The sequence below is a fragment of the Ursus maritimus genome, unplaced genomic scaffold (assembly GCF_017311325.1).
Source record: "Ursus maritimus isolate PB19 unplaced genomic scaffold, ASM1731132v1 scaffold_18, whole genome shotgun sequence".
Classification (NCBI taxonomy): domain Eukaryota; kingdom Metazoa; phylum Chordata; class Mammalia; order Carnivora; family Ursidae; genus Ursus; species Ursus maritimus.
Genome location: NW_024424230.1, coordinates 47801522 through 47828544, shown reverse-complemented (window position 1 = coordinate 47828544; position 27023 = coordinate 47801522). Strand labels below are relative to the sequence as shown.

The 27023-nt window shown below is 35.1% G+C and overlaps 1 protein-coding gene across 13 annotated transcripts in view; it reads right to left on the bottom strand.

Annotated features, from left to right (window-relative positions):
- Window positions 1-27023, bottom strand: part of ESCO1 (establishment of sister chromatid cohesion N-acetyltransferase 1) — a 71917-nt gene that overhangs the window by 9320 nt on the left and 35574 nt on the right. For 10 of the 13 annotated variants that reach the window (XM_008690611.2, XM_008690596.2, XM_008690604.2 and 7 more), the window contains 4 exons: window positions 25919-25979; window positions 24517-24631; window positions 21394-21525; window positions 1075-1164 (listed from right to left, as the gene is read on the bottom strand). In XM_008690611.2, coding sequence (XP_008688833.2) covers window positions 1075-1164; window positions 21394-21525; window positions 24517-24631; window positions 25919-25979 — 398 coding nt within the window. Of the gene's footprint in view, window positions 1-1074; window positions 1165-1714; window positions 1839-21393; window positions 21526-24516; window positions 24632-25918; window positions 25980-27023 lie in introns of all 13 variants that reach the window. The other 3 variants (XR_568578.2, XR_568581.2, XR_568577.2) reach the window with 1 other exon arrangement.

The window sequence follows — 27023 nt, the reverse complement described above, 5'->3', positions numbered from 1 at the left end:
GCAAAGGGAGAGAGAGTCTTATGCAGACTCCCAGCAGAGCCTGATCTCATGACCCTGAGATCATGACCCAAGCCAAAACCAAGAGTCAGATGCTTAACCGACTGTGTCACCCACGTGACCCTCTATAGCCTATTATTATATCTTCTTCTACAAATATGCTTTTATTTAAAAATTTACTCTCAACATGAAACTTTATAATTGTTAATTTTAATTTTCTAAGTTACTGTCAAATTTTAATTCTGATTCTTTTTTTAATGAAAGTAATACTTTTTTCAAATTGTTAATAGATTTATTTATTTTAGAGGACGAGAGCACAAGCAGGGGGAGGGGCACAGGGAAGGGAGACAGAATCCCAAGCAGGCTCTACACTGAGCAAGCAGCCCAACATGGGGTTCAACAGAGCTTGATCTCACAACCCTGAGATCATGACCCTAAGAACCTGACCTGAGACAAAATCAAGAGTCGGACACTTAACCGACTGAGCCACCCAAGCACACCCTCAAGTTTTTTATTTATTTAAGCAATCTCTATACCCCATGTGGGACTCGAACTCACAACCCCGAGATCAACACTCACACGATCCTGCAACTGAGCCAGCCACAAGCCCCTGTAATTCTGATTCTTAAAGTCACTTACGTGGCATTATAAACTAGCATGCATTTTACTCCGTCACTCAAATTACTGGTAATATGGGACAGTAATCAATTCACTAAAAATTTATTTCACATATCTCAGACACATTTTAAGTGTAAGCATAATTTTTAAATATATTCTTTAAATGCTTATTTCTTGTTTTCAGAGCTAGTGTTTAAACATGCTATGCCAGTAATGCGTTATCCTGTTAAAAGTGACTACAAAATTACATTATCCAGGGACACCTGGATGGCTCAGCTGGGTAAGTATCTGCCTTAGGTTTGGGTCATGATCCCAGGGTCCTGGAATTGAGCCCCTTGTCGGGCTCCCTGCTCAGTGGGGAGCCTGCTTCTCCTTCTCCCTCTGTCCTCCCCTGCTCTCTCTCTCTCAAATAAAATTTAGACATTATCCATTCTACATGAAATTTCACTGGACATTTACCTTTTTCAGAGCATACTTTGGATCTTCAGGAAGAACCATTATTATCCTGCCATCAGGATATTCAGCCAGAATTCTTTCTTTTTTCCAACCCTAGATATAAAAAACATGAATGAATTTTATGTTATCATATTTCATTTATTAGATTCACTATAAGAAGAAAAACATTGCTGTATCTAAAAATTGCAAGTATGGAAAAATATTCTCATTAATGTTTAACTAATAAGATATGATGAATCAGCTATTTTGTCAAGCATACAGTAGGTACAATGCAAACTAATTTCTCTATACTACTCATTCGGAAATCTAATACCACAAGAATATTCTTATCATTTCCCATTTTAAATTAATTTTGAAAACCACGCACCAAAAACAAGCCCCTTAAAAGTCAGTGATTCCCAGACCCTAAAAGATAACTCTCCCAGTTTCTTGATAAAAGAATTTTACTCTTCAATTTCTTTGGAACATGGTTACCTCCACAAACAAACACTCATGGTTTTATGTCTGGCATGCCAAAGACCTCCAGGAGGTTTTAAATGAACTGATTTGCATGCAGTAGCCCAATATGTAGTAAGGAATAGTTTTTATTCTTATTGATCACACTATCAAAGTCACAAGAAGGAGACTATAAAAATATAACTACCTTCTAAGAATCTAATAGGGAAGGAGAAGCTACGTTGTGTGTATCTGAAGTTAAACATACTCAAAAAAAGAGAGGTAATAAACTCTTCTTCAGATCCACACTCGTGGTGATTAATGAGCAGAACCTGCATGAAAAAACAAACAAAACAAAAGCCACTTAAATCTAGTTAAGATGGGACTGAACCAGAGGTTAAAACTAGGAGCTTTGAAGTTAATAGTGTACAGAAGGAATGAGCTTAACTGGTTGTTTCATTTGTCTTACCCAACCAACTTTACATTAAAAAAAAAGAAAGAAAGAAAGAAAAAGGGCCTTTCAAGAAGCAATACATACTTCTACTACAGAAAACCATGATCTTCTGAGATCTTTTAAAACTATGAAAGCTCAATAAAACCAAGAAAAAAGTAACTACATTTTTTAAAAATATTATGGCAAGTCAGAGAAGAGGCTGATTTTCTTAAACAATTTAGGATGATTTTCTGAGGAGAGGGGCAGAATCCTGGGGACAAAAAGTCTAGTAATAAGCTTGGTAAATGTAATGATCTGAAGTATTTAAAATGAGAATTTGTTTAAAAAATAGAGCACCCAAAGATAAAGTAAACTTCAGGTGATTATAATTATGATTGGTTAAAAAGTTCTCAAGGCTTGAAAGGGAGCAGAAACAACAGCCACAGAAGTCATTTTTTTTCAAATTAGAAATTAAATCTGAATTTAAGTAAACAATTTTTAAAAGATATCATCTCTTTAAAAACAAATTTTTATTAATATGTTAATTTGGGAAATGCTTTTAAAATAAACCTATTTTCAATAAAATGAAAACGGAGACTTTTCATTTTAGAAGTTGAATTACAAATTCAATGAAGAACTAGAAAATTTAACCTCCACTTATAAGAAGTCATAGTTCACGCCTGGGTGGCTCAGTCAGTTAAGCATCTGCCTCCAGCTCAGGTCATGATCCCAGAGTCCTGGGATCTAGCCCCGCATTAGGCTCCCTGCTCACTGGGGAGCCTGCTTCTCCCTTTCCTGCTTCCCCTGCTTGTGTTTTCTCTCTCTCTCTCTCAAATAAATAAATAAAATCTTTTAAAAAAAAAAAAAAGTCATAGTTCCTGAGCTGAATTATCTAAAGAAAATTTGGTAAGTTATTTTTCTATTATCTTTAAGAACAAAAATGCTGGTCTAACGTCATTATATTGCACTATAGGCACTGGAAAAATTATTTTGTTTTACTAACTTTTTAGTATTAAACTTTCTCTTTTAACAACTTGACACTTGCATACTCATACAGAAAATCACATCACAATTGGATTTGACATAATTTTATATTTTAAATATGCCTCTGTTTCTTCATGTACATATAAGCAGCAGGAATTTGCAAAGGGCAGATTACTATTTTTTTAAGTTTCATGAAGACAGCATATTTTAGTGAAAACTATTTAAGAGTTCTGGAGTAGAAGTTGAGGGTTTAGGGATGCCTGGGTGGCTCAGTCAGGTGAGGAACTGCCTTCAGCTCAGGTCATGATCCCAGGGTCCTGGGCATGAGCCCCGAGTTGGGCTCCCTGCTCAACGGGGAGCCTGCTTCTCCCTCTCACTCTGCCTGCCACTCCGCCTGCTTGTGGTCTCCGTCAAATAAATAATTAAAAATCTTTAAAATATTTTTTTCAGGGTTAAAAGCCTTGTTTTGTTGTTACTAGTTATATGACCTTTCGCAAATCACAAACTCTTCTTTCCTGATCTAGGCTATGTACAAAATGGCTGTCATCACCTCCATCACTTAGTTGTTAAGAGGGTTGTATTTAATTTTTGAAACTTACTTGAATTTTTTGAATGTATAGTGTGACTTACTGGCCTGCTTTGGTTGTGATTACCCTGTATTTAACTGCTGGTTTCATGACCCTGTCATCACATTTTTTTTCTTTGTAATTTCCTGGCATGATTTCATAAAAGCCATATATTTTTATATTGTATTGTGGACATGAAGCCGAAATTATTTAGAATTTTCCTCAGCATTCTCTAGAAAATAGACCTTCTATTTTTCTTAAAAAAAAAAAAAAAAAAAAAGAGGGTTGTATTTAAGATAATTCCTCATATAGAGCAGCCACTCAGCAACTTCCATTTTACCTTCCTAATGATATCAAGCTAAGATCAGTGCACCACTCTAAGAAAACACAAGGTAATTAATAAAAGTCCCCAAAGTCAAATACAACATCACAGACAGATGAAAGAAGCATGCTGGCTCATATCTGTCATATAACATACTCAAGACATTTATATGCCTCAACTGCAGTTAGTTACCTCTTTCTTGGAGTTAATAACCACACGATCCTCCCAACTAAAAAGTTTAGAGGAGACTATCTGCTGCTTGAAACTGAGGCAGAGAAGGTTGTGGGGGAAGGGTACATACAATTTAGAGGAATAAACAAACAGCCACAGCTTTCTGCAAAGATATAAATTCCAATGCAGTGCATTTACTTCTCACCTTTAGCTCTAACATGTTACTCATTATCTCTCTGCTAGTGAGTAGTTTTTTCCAAGCCTCAAATTTTCTTAATTCACCCATCTGGCTGTGAAAGCTTTATATTCCTAATAGCAATCAATGATTACTTATCGTTCCTTGCCACTGTACTTACTCTCGACTTTAGAATCTAAAGAATGGAAAGGATTTCTCCTCTTTTTCCATTTAAAAAAGATGTTAATTGAAAAAAAAATACATTAAGTGGCAGATACACTGATGTATAGAATTGTCAAAATTCACCGACAAACATTTAAGATCTGTGCATTTAACTGTATGCAAATTATACCCCAATTTCTAAAGTTCATACTAATCACTTTCATAAGAGGCTGAATGAGAATACCCATGAAAGAATACCCTGAGAAATAAAACCAACAACCAGCTTTTTAAAAAATTACAATATTGTAAGAAAAAAGACATAGAGGGAGAACCTTAAGATTAAAAGACTTAAGAGATATACCAACAAATGCAATATATGGATCTTAATTCAAACAAATAAACAATATAGAAATTTTATTTGGAGAGCTTTGAACCCTAAGGAAATATCTGATATTAAGGAATTAACTGATTTTTTAAGGTGTTATATTCTTTAAATAACTTCTATGTAAAAAACAGTAACCTTTTCATCTTTTAAATCTGAGTGACTTTGTTTTTTTCCTTTTAGCTTATCTATATTTCCTAGTTATTCCAGTTTAAGAAAATCGTATAATAAAAGTGTTAATATACTTAACTATCCCAAGCAGCTGGTTTTAAGTGCATGTTTGGACATTTTTTTTTTTTTGCAAAAATAATCGTGCTGATAATATACTCAGTGTGACCTTTACTGAACTTTAAAAAGTATGAAAAGTCAAATAATTACATGGAAAAATTCAGTCAATTCAAGAAATATGTACTGACCACCTATCATGTGTGCACACCAAAGTGATAAGACTTTAAAAATCAGTAAGACCAAGATTCAAATCTACACTCTGCTACTTACTAGCTGTGTTGCCTTGGGCCAATTACTTAACCTCTCTAAACCTTGGTTTCCTCATCTATAAAATGGATACAAAAACTCTATTACAAAATTATTGAGAAGCTGAGAAAACATGATAAAATATTAAGCACAGTGCCTAACACAAATAATATACACCCAATAAATAATAGCTCCTATTACTATCATTATGTTAACAGCATTTTCTTGTAGGTTTTTTTCATCTGTGATACCTTTTAAAGATTTTATTTATTTGAGAGAGCGAGCAAGCGAGCACACGAGCAGGGGGAGGGGTAAAGGATAAGGAGAAGCAGACTCCCTACTGAGCAGGGAGCCCTCGATCCCAGGACCCTGGGATCATGACTTGAGCTGAAGGCAGATGCTTAACCAACTGAGCCACCCAGGCGCCCTCATCTGTGATAACTTCACAAGGTCATTTGTGATCTGGATCCTCACCTACCTCTTCAAGCTTCCTCTCTTGAAGCTTTCCTAACACATGACCCAGTCACAGCTCGTAATACTTAAAATATCCCAACTTTTACACATACTGTTCCTCTGGTCCAATGCCTCTGCCCCATACTCTCCTGGGCACAAAGGACTCCTAACTTGTTCTTTCTGATTCTACTCAAGTATTAACCTCACTTTTCCAATCTTTGTTGGATATCCTTGATGCTCTATATTCAGACAGTACCCTGTATGTACTACTACTCTAGCACTTTCTATAGGATTTAGATATGTTTACTTATCTATCTGTCCCTTGTGCTCCCTGTGATCTTACACGATGGAAAAAACGATCTTTTTAATAGTAATTTTTAAAATTTAATAATTTTAATAACTTTTAAACTACGGAACATAGTAATTAATAATGTTTGAATAAGAAGCCTAGAAAAAAACCTACTCATGAGATTTTTTTTTCATTTTTTACAGATTAAAAAAAAAGTGCAAAAAGGTTAGTTAACTTGCTATGGTCATACAACTAATAAGAGGCTCACTAGAAAACCAGATTCATCTAATTTAACTAATAAGCTCACTCACATTCTTCTCTATTATGCCACACTGACCTCAAGAACCCTAACAAATCGAACAGGATAAATAAATAATACAAATGTCTGTAGTAGAAGGTACAATCCATATACCTCTATGCTTGAACGGAAGTTTTCCTTGATTCAAACTAAACTTTTTATATCCTGAATTCAATGTTTCTGAATCCAGAATTGGTTATATGGGGTCAATTTATTTCTCTGAACTAAATTATATCTTACATACAATATATTTTGTTGAAAGTAAAAAAGTAAAAACCTATAGTTCATTATTCAAGGACTCTGGAGCCAATTCCATTACTTAGTATCTATGTGACTTTAGGCAAATACATATCCTTCTTTCTGCTTATCTCCTCATTTATAAATTAACTGTAACTACCTTCATGATTTCCTAAAAGAAATAAGGAGTTTCATATAGTTAAAAAGTTGGATCAGCCCCTGGTAGACAGGAAGCCTTTAATTAATGTCATTTGCTAGTGATACTGTTATTACTATTTCTCCTAAACGCAAAATAATTTCTATAGGAATTTAAGTTTTACATTAGGAAAATCTGAGTCTATTCTAAAGGCACTTTATGGACTTTTCATTTTCTAGGTATATTATGACAGCAAGATTTTTCTGGTTTGCTGCAATATTTAAGCTGAATGAATAAAAGCTAGAACCCCTGAAAACTTCTATTCCTCCAGTAAAACTATTTGTTTTGGTAAATCCTGTATTCTAGGACCAATTCTTTTTGATCTAGGAATGCTAAAAACTACAGGGACCTGGAGTTTTAGGATGACTAGGCTGTCAAGATTTAAAATGAGAAATACCACACAGACCATAAGTTCCAACAGGTCCAAGACTTCATTTGACACACCACTAATATCCCAAGTTCATAGCACAGTAAATCAAGTACATAATAAATATTTATTTTTGAATGGATAGTGCATGCTTGAAGAACAAAAGCCTCTATTTATGAGACCAAAAGCTTAATCCCTCCGTGCCTCAGTTTTGCAATCCATAAAAGAGGAATGAAAACTACTTCAATGGTTAACAGTGAATTAAGTAAGTTAATATTTACAGAATACCTACAATAATTAACTACAACTGAGAAACTGGAAGGTTGAGAGGGGAATACTGGAAGCATCAAGGAGTCAAATGTTTATCAACATTAAAATTAAAGGCAATCAACAGAACTAAAAACAAAAATATAATAAAAATTGGAAGAAAAGATTTTACACACACATTTCTATATAGCTTTATAAATGTAAGCTATACATACACAGCTTGATTTTCTTAGTTATGCTGTAAACAGACAAAAGTGCTTTATCACTGGAGAATGGGACGAGAACTAGAGAAGACGTAAGGAGGCTTTCACTTTTCATTTTATATCTTACAAAATTGGTGGAATTTTCACTTTTGGCTATATACACTGCTTTTTATAAATTTTTAATAAGGTGAATAAAAAATCTGAAGGCCACTCTTTCATTTACCTAAATTATAATCTTTTTAAGGAAAAGAATGTGAAAATTTTCTCCACAGTAAAAGTCTGAAGAACAAATGCTCTTAAAAGAACAAGTTAAAAGTATTTAAATGTTCTTTCTTGTGAGTAATAGGTAATGATAATATATAATAAAAAATTCTCAATAATGCCTTTAATAATTAAAGACCATATGATACTGAAATGCAATTTTAAAAATTATTTTGGGGGCACCTGGGTGGCTCAGTCAGTTGAGTATCTGATTCTTGGTTTTGGCTTAGGCCATGATGTCAGGGTTGTGGGCTCTGCACTTAGCAGGGAGTCTTCTTGAGATGCTCCCCCCCGCCCCCCCCCAAAGCGGCATGCACACGCACTCTCTAAAATGAATAAATCTTTTTTTTTAAAAAAAAAGCATTTTGGAAGGCACTCAATGATTTAGAGAGGAACATCTATTTTTTAAGTTATTTCCCATTCCTCAAACATCCTGATATGTATGCATTTTTTAAAAATAAATTTTTCTCAGGAAATGGTGAAAACTAAGTCTTAAGAAATAGGTTTTCATGAGAGGTGCTTTATATGTTCTGAACAGCACAACATTTTCATAGATAAAATGATAGAGTCTTAAAACTATTTTGAAGTTAACAGTTTCAGATTAAGAAATCTGGTCTTTGGGGCGCCTGGGTGGCGCAGTCATTAAGCATCTGCCTTCAGCTCAGGGCGTGATCCCGGAGTCCTGGGATCGAGCCCCACGTCAGGCTCCTCTGCTGGGAGCCAGCTTCTTCCTCTCCCACTCCCCCTGCTTGTCTCTCTCTCACTGGCTGTCTCTCTCACTGGCTGTCTCTGTGTCAAATAAATAAATAAAATCTTAAAAAAAAAAAAGAAATCTGGTCTTTAAGAAAGTAACCCAATTTATCATTCTGGAAGAGTCTAGAATTTAATTTGTGCTATTAGGTATTTTAATATACAGTGGTAACTTACTTAAGTGATATCCACCTAATTAACTTGCTAGATTAACTAATGCTCTTCTCCCTGGGTAACAGAAACTGGATTCAGGACCAGTGAACTACCTTGTTATTCCACACCTGAGTGAGACAGGATTACCAAGTATCATTTGTTCCTAAACTTGTTTATGCCAATTTATTTATTATTATTATTATTATTCTTAAAGATTTTATTTACTTATTTGAGAGAAAGAAAGAGAGCACAGAGGGAGAGGGAGAGGGAGAAGCAGACTCGCCACTGAGCAGGGAACCCGACAGCAGGGCTCGATCCCAGGACCCTGGGATCATGCCTGAGCCGAAGGCAAATGCTTAACCGACTGAGCCACCTAAGCGCCCCCATTTATTATTTTTAACTATAAAATGTAATCAAATATTAGCTAAATAATGGAAAGATAGTTGTTTTAATGAAGATAGATAGAATACTCTGGAAAAAAGCAAAATAGGCAACGTCTCTTTTAAAAATCAAAAATATAACAAGAATAATTCTGTACCCAGATTCTCGGATTGCTTTGCAATGTCTAAGTTCTTGCTCTATTTTTTTTTTAAGTATATCAAAGAGAATAGCTAGGAGTATGATTTATATGAGAAAAAAACCCAAAGCTAATCAGTGGATCCATACTCAAAGAAACAGTCTCCCCATAGCAATTACATTTAATATAAATGTATATGCTTCAAGTTACAGTAAAATGTTTAAACTATGTAATGGCCATCGAGAAAACATTTCCCTCTGCTCATCATACAGCCATTCTCTCCCATTCTTTTTTTTGCCCTGTTTTATTTTGTATGGTAATATGTGCATAAATTATGATTAGTCTAAGTGTTTCTCAACAGGGCTATTACTGACATTTTCAGCTAGATGTTCTACCTTCTTTGTAACTGCATTGCAAAAAATTTAGCACCCTTAGCCCCTACCCACGAAATGTCAACAATATTCTCCACATACTTCCAGATGTTACCTAATAGAAGTTACGTAACAAACATCAAATTCCCCTACCTTGAGAACCACTGGCATAAACCAATTATCATTATCTTTGGTCTTTTTGCTAGATTCTTGCCTTCCTACCTCCTTTGCAGCTAACGAAAGGAACTTTGTAAGAGCTTCTGGAAAAATGCTGTCCTTCACTGATAAAAGGAAAAAGCCACCTGAAAGACCCTATCTGATAGGGTACCCACCCTGACTAACATTCTTGCTTTAAATTTAAACATGGTATCTGGACTACAGCAGTCTACTTTAAGGATCATGAAGTGGTCCTTCATAGCTATGAAGCCAAAAAGTCAATACCTTAGGAGAGGAGAGCACTGAATGAGAAATAGCCAGCACTCATGATGACATGGTTGAACTGCTGGATGAACAACCCTAAAACTATGTTACCTCCAGACTTCTTAATACATAGCCTTATGATTTAAGTGGTTATTCGGGTATTCTGATATCAAAGGTCCACTTGAATCAGCTCTTCTGATTAACTGACCCAATTCTCCCAATTTTGTCAGTTAAAAGAACTTCTATAATTGTAACATCAAAATCTATTACTATAGGGATAATATTTCTCATAAGATATCCTTGGGTCAGAACTAATGCAAAGTCAAACAAGAGGAATTATGAGTTTCTTTTCTCTCCTGTCATTCTCAAATACTATGGAATCCTAAACAGCTCTTTATTAGGATTCACCAATTTAGTTTAGCACTTTTCAACATATGTAGTAGTACATTTCTAGTATGTAAAAAATATTTTGTTTGATGTAAACCTTATCTCAAGGTTATGTGGGGCTTAGGACACAAATATACGGACCTCTTCAATATTGGTCATCATTTTTAAAAACTCACGGTCCAAACTCCACTCACTCCTATACCCAAATATAAAAGAGCCTCCATTATTGAAAAATGTTCTCAAAATGTATATCTTTGGGAGTTACAGTCCCAAGCAGGATAAAGCATGTCACAGAAGATCACTATTCCTCTTTTAATAAGAAAATAACCAATAAACTAAAAGCCATGTTTTCTTTAAAAGCACTGAAGAGCTGTGGATTGATTTCCAGAGATGAACTAACACTTTCTAGGTGAGCAGAGACCAGCTGCCATTTTTATCCTAAGACACTGACCAAGCCTGGGAGCGTAAGCAAGAAAGAAAGACTGCCATAGGCAGAGGACAAGGAGAAGAGTGCCCTGTGGGACAAGAAAAATCAAAACCTTAACGACTGAGTTAGCATGGCTATCTGAAATATGGAGGAGCTTCAAACACAGAGACAGTTCTCCACCAGTTATCTCACAGGGACATCTGCTGAGTTGAGATGGAAGGTACAGAGAGATCTGTGTACTGTCGAGTTTAGATTCTCAATTTCTTCTGGAGAGAGGCACCTGATCCCAACCTCAAAACGTTAAAAACAGAAATAGATGGGAAAACAAACTAAAATTTCATCCCAACTTGATTCTTTTTTTTTTTTTTTTTAAGTAAGCTCTACGCCCAACATGGGTTTTGAATTCATAGCTGTGAGATCAAGAGTCACATGCTTGGGGTGCCTGGCTGGCCCAGTCCATAGAGCATGTAACTCTTGGGGTCATGAGTTCGAGCCCCACGTTGGGGGTAGAATTTACTTTAAAAAAATAAAATAAAAAAGAGTCACATGCTCTACCAACTGAGCCAGCCAGGCCCCCCAACTCAATTCTTAACTAGATCTAAGAGACCAGCCCCCACTGCTTGACAAAGGATAGGTTAAAGGATAGCAGAAAGGTTAAAATCTTGGGGAAAATGAAAGGGAAAGCTCTACTTCAGTCTCTACTATCCTTTCATACACAATGCCAATAAAAATGCCCAATAAAAATTTTTGAGACTAGATAGGAAAGCTAAATATTGTCAAGAGGTCAGTTCTTCTCAACTTGATCTACAGATTCAATTCAATCTCAATCAAAATCCCAGCAAGTTATTTTGTGGATACTGACAACATGATTCTAAAATTTATATAGAAAAACAAAAGAGACAGAATAGCCAACACGATAGTGAAGGACAGGAACAAAGTGAGAAGACTGATGCTACCTAACATCATGACTTACTATAAAGCGCACTTTCGGTGGCAAGGTCTGGGGAAGGGGTGCAGGCACTATGTCCAGCCACAAAGGTGGCAAGAAGAAGCCCCTGAAGCAGCCCAAGAAGCAGACCAAGGAAATGGATGAGATAAGGCATTCAAGCAGAAACAGAAAGAGGAGCAGAAGAAACTCCAGAAGCTTAAAGCAAAGGCCATGGGGAAGGGACACTGGCTACAGGGGGAATTAGGCAATCTGGCAAGAAGCGAGTTGTTCCTTGTGCCTGAGGCAATGGTGATCCTTAATTCCATTCCTGTTTAAACATCTGTAATCACCTGTTGCCACCTACAACTACAATGAAGTGTTGTCTTAGATCCTGTTGGACATTTAAGAATAAACTTTTGTAAAAAAACAACCAATCAATCAATCATTTAAAAAAAAGACATATAAAGCTAGAGTAATCAAGACAGTTTGATACTGGTGAAAGAAGAAACAAATAGATCAGTGAAACAGAACAGAGAGCCCTATAATAGACCTATATAAATACAGCCAACTGATTTTTGATAAAAAAGCAACTGCAACGCAACAGGAACAAGACAGTCTTTTCAACAAAATTTGCTGAAACAAATGGACATCCACACACACACACAAATGAATTTAGGTATAGACTTCACACCCTTCACAAAAATTAACTCAAAATGGATCACAGAACTAAATGTAAAAGGCAAAACTATAAAAATCCTAGATAATAACAAAGAAGAAATCCAGATAACCTTCAGTATGGCAATGACTTTTTAGATATAACACCAAAGGCCCTGCACTTCATTAAAATTAAAATTAAAACTTCTGCTCTGCAAAAGAGACCATCAAGAACGTGATACGACAAGCTGCAGACTGGGAAATAAGAGATAGCTGATAAGGGCTATTATCCAAAAGATACAAAGAATTCTTAAAACTCAACAATAAGAAAACAACCAACCAACTAAACAGTGGGCCAAAGACCTGAACAAATGCATCACCAGACAAGATATACAGATGGCAAATAAGCATATGAAAAATGCTCCACATCATAGGTCATCAGGGAAATGCAAATTAAATCGAGATAACCACTACACCTATTAGAACTGCCAAAACCCAAAACAATGACAATACCATACTCTGGCAAGGACATGGAACAACAGGAAATCTCCTTCATTGCTGGTGAGAATACCTAATGGTACAGCCACTATGGAAAACAGTTTGGCAGTTTCTCACAAAACTAAACTTACTCTTACCATACAACCCGGCAATCACACTCCTCAGTATTTATGAAAAGGAGTTGAAAACTTGTCTCCACACAAAAGCCTGTACCTGCACATGGATGTTTATAGCAACTTTATTCATAATTGCCAAAACCTGGAAGCAATCAAGATATTCTTCAGTAGGTCAATGGATAAATGAAATATAGTATATCCAGATAATGGAATATTATTCAGCACTAAAAAGAAACAAGCTATCAATCCATGAAAAGATATGGAGTAACTTTAATTGCATATTACTAAGTAAAAGAACTCAATTATGAAGAAAACTATATACTGTATGATTCTGACCATATACCAATCGGAAAAGGTGAAACTATGGAGATAGTACAAAAGATCAGTATTTGCCAGGGGTCAGTAGGAAGGCCAGGGTAAACAGGAAGAGAACAGGATTTTAACGACAGTGAAACTATTCTGTATGATACTATAATGGATACATGCCATTATAAATTTTTCAGACCCCATGGAACAGCACCAAGAGTGAGTCCTAACAAAAACTATGGACTCTGAAATAATAATGGTGTGTCAGTATAGGTTCATCAACTATAACAAACGTATTGGCATGAGGATACTGAACATGTGTGTGACAGGGGGAAGGGTAATGTATGGGAAGTCTCTGTACTTTCTGCTTAATTTTGCTATGAACCTAAAACTACTCTAAAGAATAGTCTATTAAGGGGCACCTGGGTGGTTCAATCGGTTAAGCGTCTGTCTGCCTTCGGCTCAAGTCATGATCCCAGCATCCTGGAATCAGGCCCTGCACTGGGCTCCCTGCTCAGCGAGGAGTCTGCTTCTCCCTCACCCTCTCCCCCCACTTGTGCTCTCTGTTGAGCTCTCTCAAATAAATAAATAAAATCTTTTTTTAAAAAGTCTATTACCAGAGGGGAAGGGCAGGAAAACTGAATGGGAAAAAAATCAGAGAGGGAGACAAACCATGAGAGACTCTGGATCCAGGAACCAAACTGAGGGTTACAGAAGGGAGGGGGTGGAGGAATGGGATAACCAGGTGATGGGTATTAAGGAGGGCACCCGTGGTGATGAGTACTAGGTGTTATACGCAACTAATGAATCGTTGAACACTACATCGAAAACCAATGATGTACTATATGCTGGCTAAATGAACATAATAAAAAAGTTTTTATCAGCACTAATAAATAAATAATAAATAAAAGTCTATTAAAAAAATTTAATGAGACCATGGACATAATTAGGAAATTATGATCCAAGATCAAGAAGAAAAAAGTCAATAGAATCAGGCCCAGTGATGACCCACATGTTTGAATTAGCAGAAAAGAACTTGAAAATTTCTGTAATAAATCTTAAAGATTTTTAAGGACAACTTGGACAAACTAGGGGCACCTGGGTGGCTCAGTCAGTTAAGTATCTGCCTTCAGCTCAGGTCATGATCTCAGGGTCCCAAGATCCAGCCCCACATCGAATCGGGCTTCCTGCTCAGCAGGGAGCCTGCTGCTTCTCTCTCTCCCTCTGCCTGCTGCTCCTCCTGCTTGTGCTCTCTTTGTCAAATAAATAAATAAAATCTTAAAAAAAAAAAAAAAAAAAGGAGGTGGACAAACTATGTGAAAAGGATTTCCACAGAAAAACTGAAACTCCCAAAAATGTACATGCCGTGATAGAAAGATTAGAATTACTTTCATATACATAAAGGAAAATGTATCTTACATAAAATTTTGAAAAGAAACTGAAGAAAAACCACTGGTATAAGATGATCTATAATAACCTCTTACATATTATAAGAAAAGAAGTTAAATTACTTTCACTATTTTTCTGAATGAGGAATGAACCACTTTAGCACCAAAATTCAGTCAGGTATATAATTCCATACGCAAACCTAGTTAATAAACCTTTACCTGCCACAGTGAATTCAAATTTGGGCTGCTTTTATATACTTTGAAGTACATTACTAGTAGTTTTATTTTGCCTAACTTGTATCAAATATACACAATATATTTCATGTCTCCCCCAGAAGGGGAGTATCAATTCCCAGTCAATGAAGATGAGAGTTGCCAAAGCCCAGAAAAATGTTCTGGTCTAATATCATTTTTATATGAGATAGCTGAGACTCAAACACTCTTGTTTTGTGGCTTCAGATCAAAATCTGCTCTTTAATTCAGTGTATTTGTTGAGCCCTTACTACACACTGGCAGGTGCTATTTAAATGTGATAAACAGAGTATCAAGGACCCTGCTCTGACAAAGCTTCTACTCCAGTGGGAGACAGACCAAACAAATTTTCACAGTGTGGAAAATGATCTAAAGAAAATGACACTACTGCTAGAGTAGGGAGAGAGGGAGCCACTTTGTACTGGGTGTTCAGGGAGGGCATCTCTGAGACTGTAAAACCTAAATGAAGAGAGCTGCTATGTAAAGATGTGAGAGAAGAACAGTCCAGGAAAAGGTAAAGTAAATACAAACACACTAAGAATGGAATGTGGCTAGAGTGATTAGGACAAAAGATATATATATGAATGGAATATAGCAAGTATCGGTAAGAGTGTTGAGAGATGAGATTAGAGAAGCGGGAGTATGTGAGGCCTTGATGCCACAGTAAATACCCTGGATTTTAGTGTGTGTGTGATGAGAATTCACTGGAGAATTTTAAATAAAGGAAGGATATAATCTGATTTAAGTTTTTAAAAGATGGTTGAGACAAAGACCATAGGGAAACAAAAATGGAAACTGGGAGACCAGTTAGGAAAGCATTACTAGGCAGGAAATGATGACAGCTTGGTTTAGAGTAGAAGCAGTGGACATGGAGGATTTGGAATCCATTTTGAAGGTGAGATTTACTAATGGTAAGTATAGGAGTATACTTTGAGTATACTTCTTTGAGTATATGGAGTGCAAAAAGAAAACTGAAGGATTATTCCAAGTTTTCAGTCTGAGGAAATGAGTTAAATGGTGGCACCATTTCCAGAACTGGGAAAAGTAGAGGAAGAACAGATTAAAAGTTTTTATTTGCCACTAGATACGTTATAGGTTCTCCCTTCCCCAGAGTTTGTAAAGTCTTTTAAAAATGTGAAAACATGTTGCATGTAACATTCTAAAGGCATTTTTCCTCCACTATGTGGCCCTCCATACCAAAGCAAAATTAATTTCTGACTAAGATCTGGAAGTGCTGCTCCCATTCTATATTTATGTATCATAATATTTTAAGTCTTTAAGATACAACAAAGTAGAAAATTTAAAAATCAGGGTCAGGAAAGAGATAAACAAAAACTTGAGATACAAAATGTTTGGTAATTTTTTTTAAAGATTTTTTTTTAAATTTATTCATTTGACCCAAGGAGATACAGAGAGAGAGCATGAGCAGGGAGAGAGGCAGAGGGAGAGGGAGAAGCTGACTCTCTGCCGAGCCAGGAGCCCGACGTGGGGCTCAATCCCAGGAGGCTGGGATCATGACCTGAATCGAAGGCAGACGCTTAACCATCTGAGCTACCCAGGCGCCCCTGTTTGGTAATTTCTATGTAACAAATTCCTACCTGTTTCTAAAGACTATTTCTCAATTTTCAACGCAGGGTATGATAGACTTACTTGTAAGCGGGGAAACAAAAAAAAACTCATACCATTCTCTAACCTGGCTCTCAGTCCCTCCTACAAATATACCTACCTGCTCCCTATTCCCCAGTGATGCCAGAGTACAGTTCTAAGGGCCAATGCAGCTTTGCTTCAGACTCCTTTCCCATTCCCAAGATTTTAAAATCTCTATTCCTGAGGCACCTGGGTGGCTCAGTAGGTTAAGAGTCTGCCTTCGTTTCAGGTCATGATCCCCATCTAGCCAGGTGTCAGGCTCCCTGATCAATGAGGAGTCTGCTTCTCCCTCTCCCTCTGCCCCTCCTCCCCCCACTTGTGCTCTCTCACTCTCTCTCTCAAATAAATTAATATTTTAAAAAGATAAATAAAATCTCTATTCCTGCTCTATTACTTCTCTTTTCTTTAACACCCAGTTTCCTTTTGCCTAATCACCTTCAAAAAGAATACAGAAAAACTATGTAGAAGTACGTTAACATGTATTCAAATTTCATATAAAAGTAATTAAAGATTAAGTAAGAGTTCCTGGATCATGGTTTCCCTGACTCAGCTTCCTGTAGCAGCACTAACGAGAACTCTCTTTGACAATACAAATCTTCTACATCTACTAACTAATAAGGTAGCCTCCAGCAAGATGTGAATTTGACTACTGAATACTGGCTAGTGTGAGTGAGGAACAGCACTTTTTTTTTTGAAATATGTAACAATATCTCTCTTTTATTTTTTATTGAAGTATAGTTGATACACAGCATTACGTTACTTTCAGGTATACAACACAGTGAATCAACAAGTTTATTCAACTCCATACATTATGCAGGGCTCACAAGTGTAGGTATCATTGGTCACCATATACTATTGCAATACCATTAATTATATTCCCTATGCTGTACCTTTCATCCCCATGAGGAGGAACAGCATTTTTACTCTGATGGTTTAGAACTACCGTACTGGAGAGTGTAGCTCTATAGCCAATCAGGAATCTGTCAAATCTTTCTACAGTTTTTCTTGTCAATTTCCCCTTTTCTACCACTGCCACAGTAATCCAATACCACACTCACCACTACATGTACTACTCTCTCTTTTTATGTCACTAAAATATTATTTCTCAGAGTGTCTGGGTGGCTCAGTCAAGCATCTGACTCTTGGTTTCAACTCAGGTCATGATCTCAGGGTTGAAGACTGAGCCCAGCCCCACATGGGGCAACGAGATCAGCATGGAGCCTGCTTAAGATTCTCTCCCTTTCCCTCTCCCTCTCTTTTGCCCCTCTCCCTTTCTAAGTAAATAAAATCTTAAAAAAATAAATAAATAAATTTAAATTTTTTTAAATATTATTTTTCTCCCTACATTCCACCAGAACATCATTTTAACATTATTTCAACTTAACTATATCATTTACAATGCTCAAAACTCGGTATCTAAAAGAAAAGAAAGAAAAAAGCCCAAATGCCATCAAAACAAAAGTATCACAATCTGATCTGATGCATTTTTCTGCTCTTATTACCTATAAAAATCTGATTCAGTAAGAAAAAAAAATTTACTCATTATTCCCCACAAGGATGTTAAGCTTTCTCATTAGCTATAATATGCTATCAATAAGAGATGACCTCCTGTGTCTATTTAAAAAAAAAAAATCTTAAGAAAACAAACCCTTTTGATCACTGCTCTACCAAACTAATTATCACATCTGAATTGTAAAGCTAATTTATAATTAACTTTAAATAATTAATAATGACTTACTGCTTTAGTAAGTCTTACTGTTAACTTTTCATCGCTTTCAGGCTTTGCTCCTAACCTTGAAGGCAAGGGCTTATCATACACCGGGGAGTAGAGCCCTCCACGGAGCATTCATTCAGTCAGATGTTAATTAATTCAAAGGCGATAAGGAAGGAGGAAGAAAAAAAAGATTAAGGTAGGAATTTCTCTGCAAAGAACCCAAACATGATTCTTTGGCTACATTACTAAAAGTTCAAAATATAGCTGAATTCCAGATAGGCCCCAGGCTTGGCAACATTCCTCAGTGCTCTAGGGGGAGTTTTTCCTGCTTTCTCTTTACATCTTTAGCAAAGAGTACTCCCAGCTGATCAAGGGAAACTGGTGTTTGTAGGTCTAAACCAGAGTCCACGGGGTGCCTGGGTGGCGCAGTCGTTAAGCGTCTGCCTTCGGCTCAGGGCATGATCCTGGTGTTCTGGGATAGAGCCCCACATCAGGCTCCTCTGCTGGGAGCCTGCTTCTTCCTCTCCCACTCCCCCTGCTTGTGTTCCCTCTCTCACTGGCTGTCTCTCTCTCTGTCAAATAAATTAATAAAATCTTTATAAAAATAAATAAATAAACCAGAGTCCAGGCTCCTCCTGAAGCATTAAGAAGCTCTTTCCTAAAAAGCTTCTAGTAAGTTAGATAAAATGCATTTCCTCAAATGGCCTCAATGAGGCAGATGGGGTACTATGAAGGAATAGAAAGCATCATCACTCTTACCCTACCCCTACCAAAGAGGGTAAGAAAAGGAAAAAAAATATTTTAGCCAGCCAAAAAAAATAGGCTCAGTGGGCATCAATTTCTATGATGACTAAGTAATTTAAATATGATTTTAATCTTTTGAAAAGGTCTTTAGCCATTTTTAACTGTTACAGATTATTACCATGTCTAAGGGAAAATTTTTACCCTAAGGAAAAGCTATTTATTTTCTTAAAAATGTTTGATTAAGACTTAAAAAGTAAAACTCACTGGGATCTAATTAATTCTATTTTTAAATAGTCTTAAGTAGATCAAAACTTTATTTTCAGTCCCCGAACATTGTTCATTTTAAAATAACACCAAATGACTTCTTTTCTATGTGCTTCTCTCCAGGAAACATAAACAGATAAAACTGACATTTTAAAATCAGATGTTTTCTCAAACACTCTGAGTGCTTAAACTTCAATTATATATCAATTTTTAAAAAGAAGGAAAAATGTGCTTAATGCAAAAACACAATACTGGCTGCTCGTTAAATGCACACAAAGGAAAAGCACCACACTAGGTGCCCAATAAATGTTTAATGCCCCAACCCCAAATCCAGAGCTGTGATCACAGCAGAACACCTTTAACGTAATATAGGTTTTCATCCTCTCTCCATACACTAAAAAAGAATGCTACAATGTTTTGGAGGAGTTTCTACTTTAGACTATGCATACCTATATCTGAAAACAGCAAAAGATAAGAATTTTGATCCTCATGTCAGCAAAGGATGGCCAACTGCTAAACTCAATTCCTTCTCTTGAGCTTATTTCAAAAATAATAAAATAACCCATAGCTCTGTCCCATCAAAGTGGGGGGGTGGAGGAGGAGGAGGAGGGCTGGGGCAGGAATCAATCCTCCCTAAGTTGCTACACCATTTTATAGTTTTGCAAGAGCCAGAATCTGTTTAGAAGGTGATGACTCCATCTTGTTCCATAAACCAGCTTCCCTTGGTATTGTGGAAGTGCAGGCTACATATATCCATATTAATTTCTTTACTATTACTCTCACAAACCTTAAGATGAAGAAGTAAGCCTTTTAAATCTAATATAAAAGTGATCACAAGAATCAAATGATGTAAACTGAAAACTCATTTAAACTAACTTCTACCAGATTTATGTATATTAAATAAAATGTTTTTGCCCCAAGTATTCTGTAATTTCACTGATAGAATTATTTTTGTTTTCAAGTTGTAAGGATATTGATATAGTGAAATTGGAAAAGTACAAATTTCAAACAATAAATCAATATCTAGCTATAGATATTTTATGCCCACACAGCTTATACTGCATTTAGTTAAGTGACAGAAGGGGGTGTGTGTGGAAAAGGCAGATCAAATAAGGAGTATAAAGGATCACCACAGTAGAGAAGCAAAAAAAGAAAACCCTACCTATCTTGGGTAGAAGTAACTGGATAAATGAAACAATGAATATGAACCCTTCAACCAAAAGTAAGGATACAAATTTTACTGAAGCCAATAAAAATCTTTAAACAATCCAACATTGTGTTGCTTATGTAAAAGCCTATATGAAATGAATTGGTGATCTCAGTTCAGATATCCTGGAGGTCTTATTAATGTGAGTGTACAGTACTGAAGGTAACATGTATAGAATAAAAATAGATTCCATTTCAGATATGGGTAAACAGCAATTACATTAAATTACTATTTTCACAAGATATCTGAAATGGTTCAAAATTATTCAAAATTTTGCCATTTCCAGAAATAACTATTAAATAGTACCTCAATTGCACATACATTGTGCCTCAAATGCACGTACATTAAAAAAATATATACTAAAACATATTTACTTTGTGGGATTTTTTTTTAAGTATACAGCAAATTCTGAGATCTTAACCTTCGAGAATTTTTCTTCTTTAATTTTATAAAGAAAAACTCTCATGATAGCAAAGAGAAGGTAAAGAAAAATTTCCGAACCATCTACTTGGTATAATATATATCATTAGCAGCTTTCAGAAAAAAAGAGCTAAGCTATTATGAATATTAAATAGGCTTATCAACAGCTAATAATTATTAAAGAAAAATTTTTAAATACTCAAGCTGAATAGCATTAATTGTTAGAAGAGGTGAGGTACAATAATTACTTTAAATATTATAACTTAAATAAAAAATCCCACAACATAAACCAGGCAGAAAAAGTTAGCTGGTTTTATGTTTGGTTTTGTTTTAAAATAAGCCAGCATATATACAAGGGCTTTGTATAAATTATCACTTTCTAAAAACAGAAATTTTTTAATGTCTTAAATTTTGCAATTCATCTCTTTAAGATCCTGACCTAGTTATCTGATACTGCATTTTAGAAGCCATGAACTCCACTTACCACATATTTTACAGCACTTATAAACTGGTTGTGGAAGAGCAGATGCTGTGTTTCATCTTCTGGATTTGAAGCTGTGTAAAGCATGCCACAAACATTACAGGAAACTGCTCCAAATCTTTTTTGTCCTGCATCCTATTTATAAAAAACAAACAAAAGGGTTTTTTCCCCTTCCAAAGGAATAATTCCACAACAGCCTCTATAGCTATAATGGGAACATAAAGTGAGAAGTATTTAATCTATAACAAAAAATAGTGTTGATTAAAACAGAAGACATTAATCTGTGAAATCTGTGTGTAATTTTACTAAGAACTGTTTCCATTTTAGTAATCTGATCACTTGCTTCACAGCATTTAATAATTGAAAAGAACTGAGAAATATCTTTTAACACTACAATCTTAGTCCTAAAGCACCAAACAGGAAATATTCTACAAATAAGAACAAAGATATATTCTGTATCTGCAATAATTACACTGTTAAAGCTTAGAGGAAATAGTTTTTCACAGACTCATTTTTTTAATGTCTTAAAAGTATGTTCTTTTTAATGGTTTTATTCTAGTTTATAGATATTAGAAAGAATATCTGGATGTCACCAGAAACTCCTGAGAAAAGGTAATATTAATTTTTTCTATTATCTTCATATTTAAAAAGTACAAATTACAATAATCTATTCTCCAGTAATTCATAATTGTTCTGTAGAATAGTAACTGTTCACAAAATGTTTTCTATTCTTGTTCTTATTCAACAAGAAATTTTTAGCAGTATGGTCTAAGTCTTAAGAATAATCAACTAATAGAGGCATCTGGGTGGCTCAGGTCGGTTAAGCACCTGAATCTTGATTTCGGGTCAGGTCATGATCTCAGGGTCATGAGACTGAACCCCACATTGGGCTCCACCGTGCAGGGCCTGCTTAAGATTCTCTCCCTCCCACTCCCTCCCTCTGCCCCTCCACTAGTGCACTCTCTTTTTCTCTAAATAAATAAATAACAATAAACTTAAAAAAAAAAAAAAAGAATAAACTAGGGCACCTGGGTGGCTCAGTCAAGTGTCTGCCTTCAGCTGATCCCTGCTCAGCAGGGGGCATGCTTCTCCCTCTCTTGGTCCCCCTGCTTGTGTGCTCTCTCTCTCTCTCTCTAATAAATAAACTCTTTAAAAAGAATTAACTACTAATCCCTTTACTCTTTCTACTCTAAAACTGTGCAATTTGAATTACTACAAAAAATAAGATCTAAGACAATGGATCTCTAGCGTCTTAGAACTAGGATCAAGTAGCAAAGAGAAATCAAATGGTAAATAAAAGATTGTGTATAGAACTTAAGGGAAGTTCACTCTAAAGGATTCAAACTATTCACTAATTGTTACATGAAATTTATTTCAGGCAGCTAAAAAATTTTTTTTGTAATCACAGTATGACATATATAACAATATTTACCATCTTAACGATTTTTAAGTGTGCAGTAGTGCTAAGTATATTCACACTGTTGTACAACCAATCTTCAAAATTCTTTTCATTTCACAAAACTGAAATTCTATATCCACTAAACAATAGGTTCCCAATTCACTTTCCTTCCCAGTTCCTAGAAACCACCATTCTTTCTGTCTCTGAATTTGACTACCCTAGGCACCTCAGAGAAGTGAAATCATGCAGTATTTGTCTTCCTCTGACTGACTTATTTCACTTAGCTAAATGTCCTTAAGGTGCAAACATGTTGTAGCATGTCAGAATTTCTTCTCTTTTAAGGCTGAATAATATTCCATTGTATGCATACACCACATTTTGTTTATCCATTCATGCTTGATGGATACTTTGACTGCTTTCATCTTTTGGCTATTATGACCAATGAGCACCAGTGTACAAACATCTCTTCAAGCAGGCAGTATTCACAGTAATGAATAAATATCTCTTCCTTAGTATCTTAACTGGTAAATAGGAAATAATAGTACCTACCTCATACTTTAAAAACTAAGGCTTAATTAAGTTAATCTGAGTGGAGTACATAAAACAATGTATTCAAAAAGTATTAGGGGCTATCATGATCATTAACATCATCATCATCAACTCTTGACCAGAACAACTGAACAGAAGTGCAATCCACAAATGTAATTTTAAATTTTCTAGTAGTCATGTTAAGGGATGCAAAAACATGTCAAATTAATTTTAATATTTTATTCAAAACATATCCCAAATATTATAATTTCAACATATACTAAATAGAAAAAAAACTTATTAGTAAAATACTTTACATTCCCTTTTCTGTACTTGTCTTTAAAATGCAGTAAATACATTTACACTTATAGTGTATCACAGCTCTGATGAGCCACATTTCACATACTAAATGGCCACATGTGGCTACCATATTGGACAGTGAAGCTCTAGATTCTACTAGTCTAACCCTGTTTCACTATCATATTGATTTAACAACAGAAATGTTATTAAATTCAATTAAACTTTTTCCTGATTAAATTCTCAAAATTTCCAGATAATTCTTACAAAGTAATTCCCCTATATTAAGGTTAGAATCAATAATCTACTCCAAAAAAATCCTATTGATAATGTTAACTGAAGTACACTAAATTTTCCTATTACTTTGGGCCCCTTCATTTTTTTATAGTATGCTCACTCATTCAAATTAGATTTTTTAATCAAAGTATCTCCCTCTCTTCTACAACTTGCCACCAAATTGTAGAGTGGTTAAGTTCTATTTCAAATTAACTACTAGTTTCTCTTCCTTATAATAAAAGTTTTAAAATTACAAAATACACTAAAATACAGATATTTTACGTATTAAGCTCCATGTTATTTTAATATATAAACTACTAGAACAAGGTATATCAAATGACATATTTAAGAAAGTAAACAAATGATAAAATAAAGAAATGTAAGATAAAGTATCAATCTGTCATAAATAAAACTAAAAGCATGGAGATTTTGAGTTTTTGTGACAGGAGGGCCTCACTACTGGGGGGCCAGAAGGGCGTTTGTAATGATATCAGAAATATTTCCATAATGATTTATGGTGACAAAAAAGGTTCTTTGAAAAAGAAGATGAAGTTATTTTTTAACAATGTGCATAAGTAAGATGATTATAATAACCCTTCACCAAAAAGGTCAAGTTGGATACTTACTATGATCAACTGTTTTTCATCAACTTTCTCTGCTTCTTTTAGTTTCAAGTCCTTTGGAATTGTTATCTCCAAATGGGAATTACACTTAGGCCAAGAATGATTTGGTGGTGTCTCCCTTTAAGTAAAAAAAAAAAAAAAAAAAAAAAAATCACATCATTCAATGTTATAAAGCTGTTATCACGTCAAATCACTAAAAAGAAAAAAAAGCTTTTTCTATACAACACTCACAAATTTCAACTCCAAAGGGGGAAAAAAATAACCTTTTAAAAATCAAGGGGAGAAAGCCCAAGAAAACTACTAAAAAATAAAAAACTGCTGTGCCTACTATAATTTGACTAAGTTTTGAGTTTTTTGGGTAATTTTTAGCCACCTGAGTTACTACAGTTTGTCCTAAATACTGTTTTCAGTAATCTGTAAAGCAAAATAAGTCAGATTTAATTTTATTCTGCCACTAAAGAGTATGGAATGCTTTTAAAACACTTAAAACACTTTTACATGTTGATAATACCCAGTACTTCAAGGGGTTTGCAGAAAGGTGCATTCTCAAAACACTGTTGCTAGAAGTATAAAAAGACATACTGGAGGAAAATACGGCAATGCAGGCTAAGTCCTACAGCTATGAACTTATCCTAGATATAGTAACACAAATGGGCAAAGATGCTTGTGTTTTTTATTGCAGAACTTTTTTTTTGGACAGAAATTAACTAGAAACCACCAAAATGTCTATAAAGTGGAAAACTGTTAAATAAACAGTGGAATATTCACACAATGAAATCTAATATAGATTTAATAGAATGAGGTAGTTAAGATGCCCATAATACTGTAAATAAAAAAACCAAAAGCTATAAAACATACGTATAGCCACAAAAAAAAGTAAAATGAAAACAGAACTTGTGAATATCACATTCCTTCTACATGAAAAACTGAGGATTACTAGCACAAATTTTTAGGGAAAAATACCCCAAACTTGAAAGGTGTAAGTATAAAATCCTTAAGTTCTGTTAAAAACAAGACAACAGGTCCAAAACGGAGTTGCTTATGCTAAACCCCGTATTACCAAACTCAGACTGTTTTGGTTCTTCCAGAAATGGAATCTTAAACCAGTCAGGAATCACCTAATTATCACTAGGTTAGGTAATCTGCCTGAAAGGCCTCTGCCATCTCTCCCAAAGGAAAGTAACTGCAATAATCAACCTGCTTTTTTGCCAGTTATAGCTTCCTTATGCCCACTCCTTTCTGCCTATAAAGTCTTTCACGTTATAGCTCCTTGGAGCTCCTTTCTGAGAAATTGGATACTGCCCAATTCGAACTGATTTTTGTTCAAATAAACAAAAATTGTAAAAGCCTCAGTTTATCTTTTAACAGTTCTCATATTTACTCTTGTATTAAACTAATGTCTTACCTGTTATCACTGGTCTTAGATGTTTGGTTACTGAGTACAGTATGTTGTTTGGGAGCTGAACCTGTAATTTAATCAAGAAAGTGAGTTATACATTTAGCTTTGTACTACCTCCCCATCTAATAGCTGAAAATCATTAACAAAGAAAAAAAGAAAAAGAGAAGAATGCATTAAATGTTTTATTATTAATAAAAACCATCTGATTATATTAGAGCTCCTTTCTAGAAATTATCTTCAGAAAAGAGGGAGAAAAAGGCTCTACAGAGCCACAAAGGGTTCCAATGATAGACTGGATCTAGTTTCACCAATCACTGGCACTGAACAATAAAGCAAACTGTGTAAATGCCATGGAAATGGGAACATTTCTTTGTTTAAAAAAAATTGTAGTCTACAAGAAACAGTGTTGGTGAGGATATAGAGAAAAAGCAACGTCTTGCAGTGTTGGTGGGAATGCAAATTGGTACAGCTACTGTGGAAAACAGTATGAAGGCTCCTCAAAAAATTAAAAATAGTAGTAATTCCACTACTGGGTATTTACCCAAAGAATACAAAAATACCAATTCAAAAAGATATATGCACCCCTATGTTTACTGCGACATTATTTAAAACACCCAAAGTATGGAAGCAACCCAAGTGTCCATCAATAGATGAGCAGATAAAAAAGATGTGGTATATATACATATATGCGGTGGAATATTACTCAGCCATAAAGATGAATGATATCTTGCCAGTTGCAACATGGATGGATCTAGAGGGTGTAATGCTAAGTGAAGCAAGTCAGTCAAGAGAAAGATAAATACCATGTGATCTCACTCATCTGTAGGAATTTAAGAAACAAAACAAAGAAAGAGAAAAGAGACAAAGACTCTTAAATATAGAAAACAAACTGGTGGTTACCACAGGGGAGGTGGGTAGAGGAATGGGTGAACTAGGTGAAGGGGATTAAGAGTATACTTATGAACACTGAGTAATGTATAGAATTGTTGAATCACTATACTGTATACCTGAAACTAATATAAATTCAGTATAATATAATTATACTGAATTTTTTAATTGTAGTTTCTAATCACACAAATAATGCAATAATCATTTCATTTTATTTTCTAAT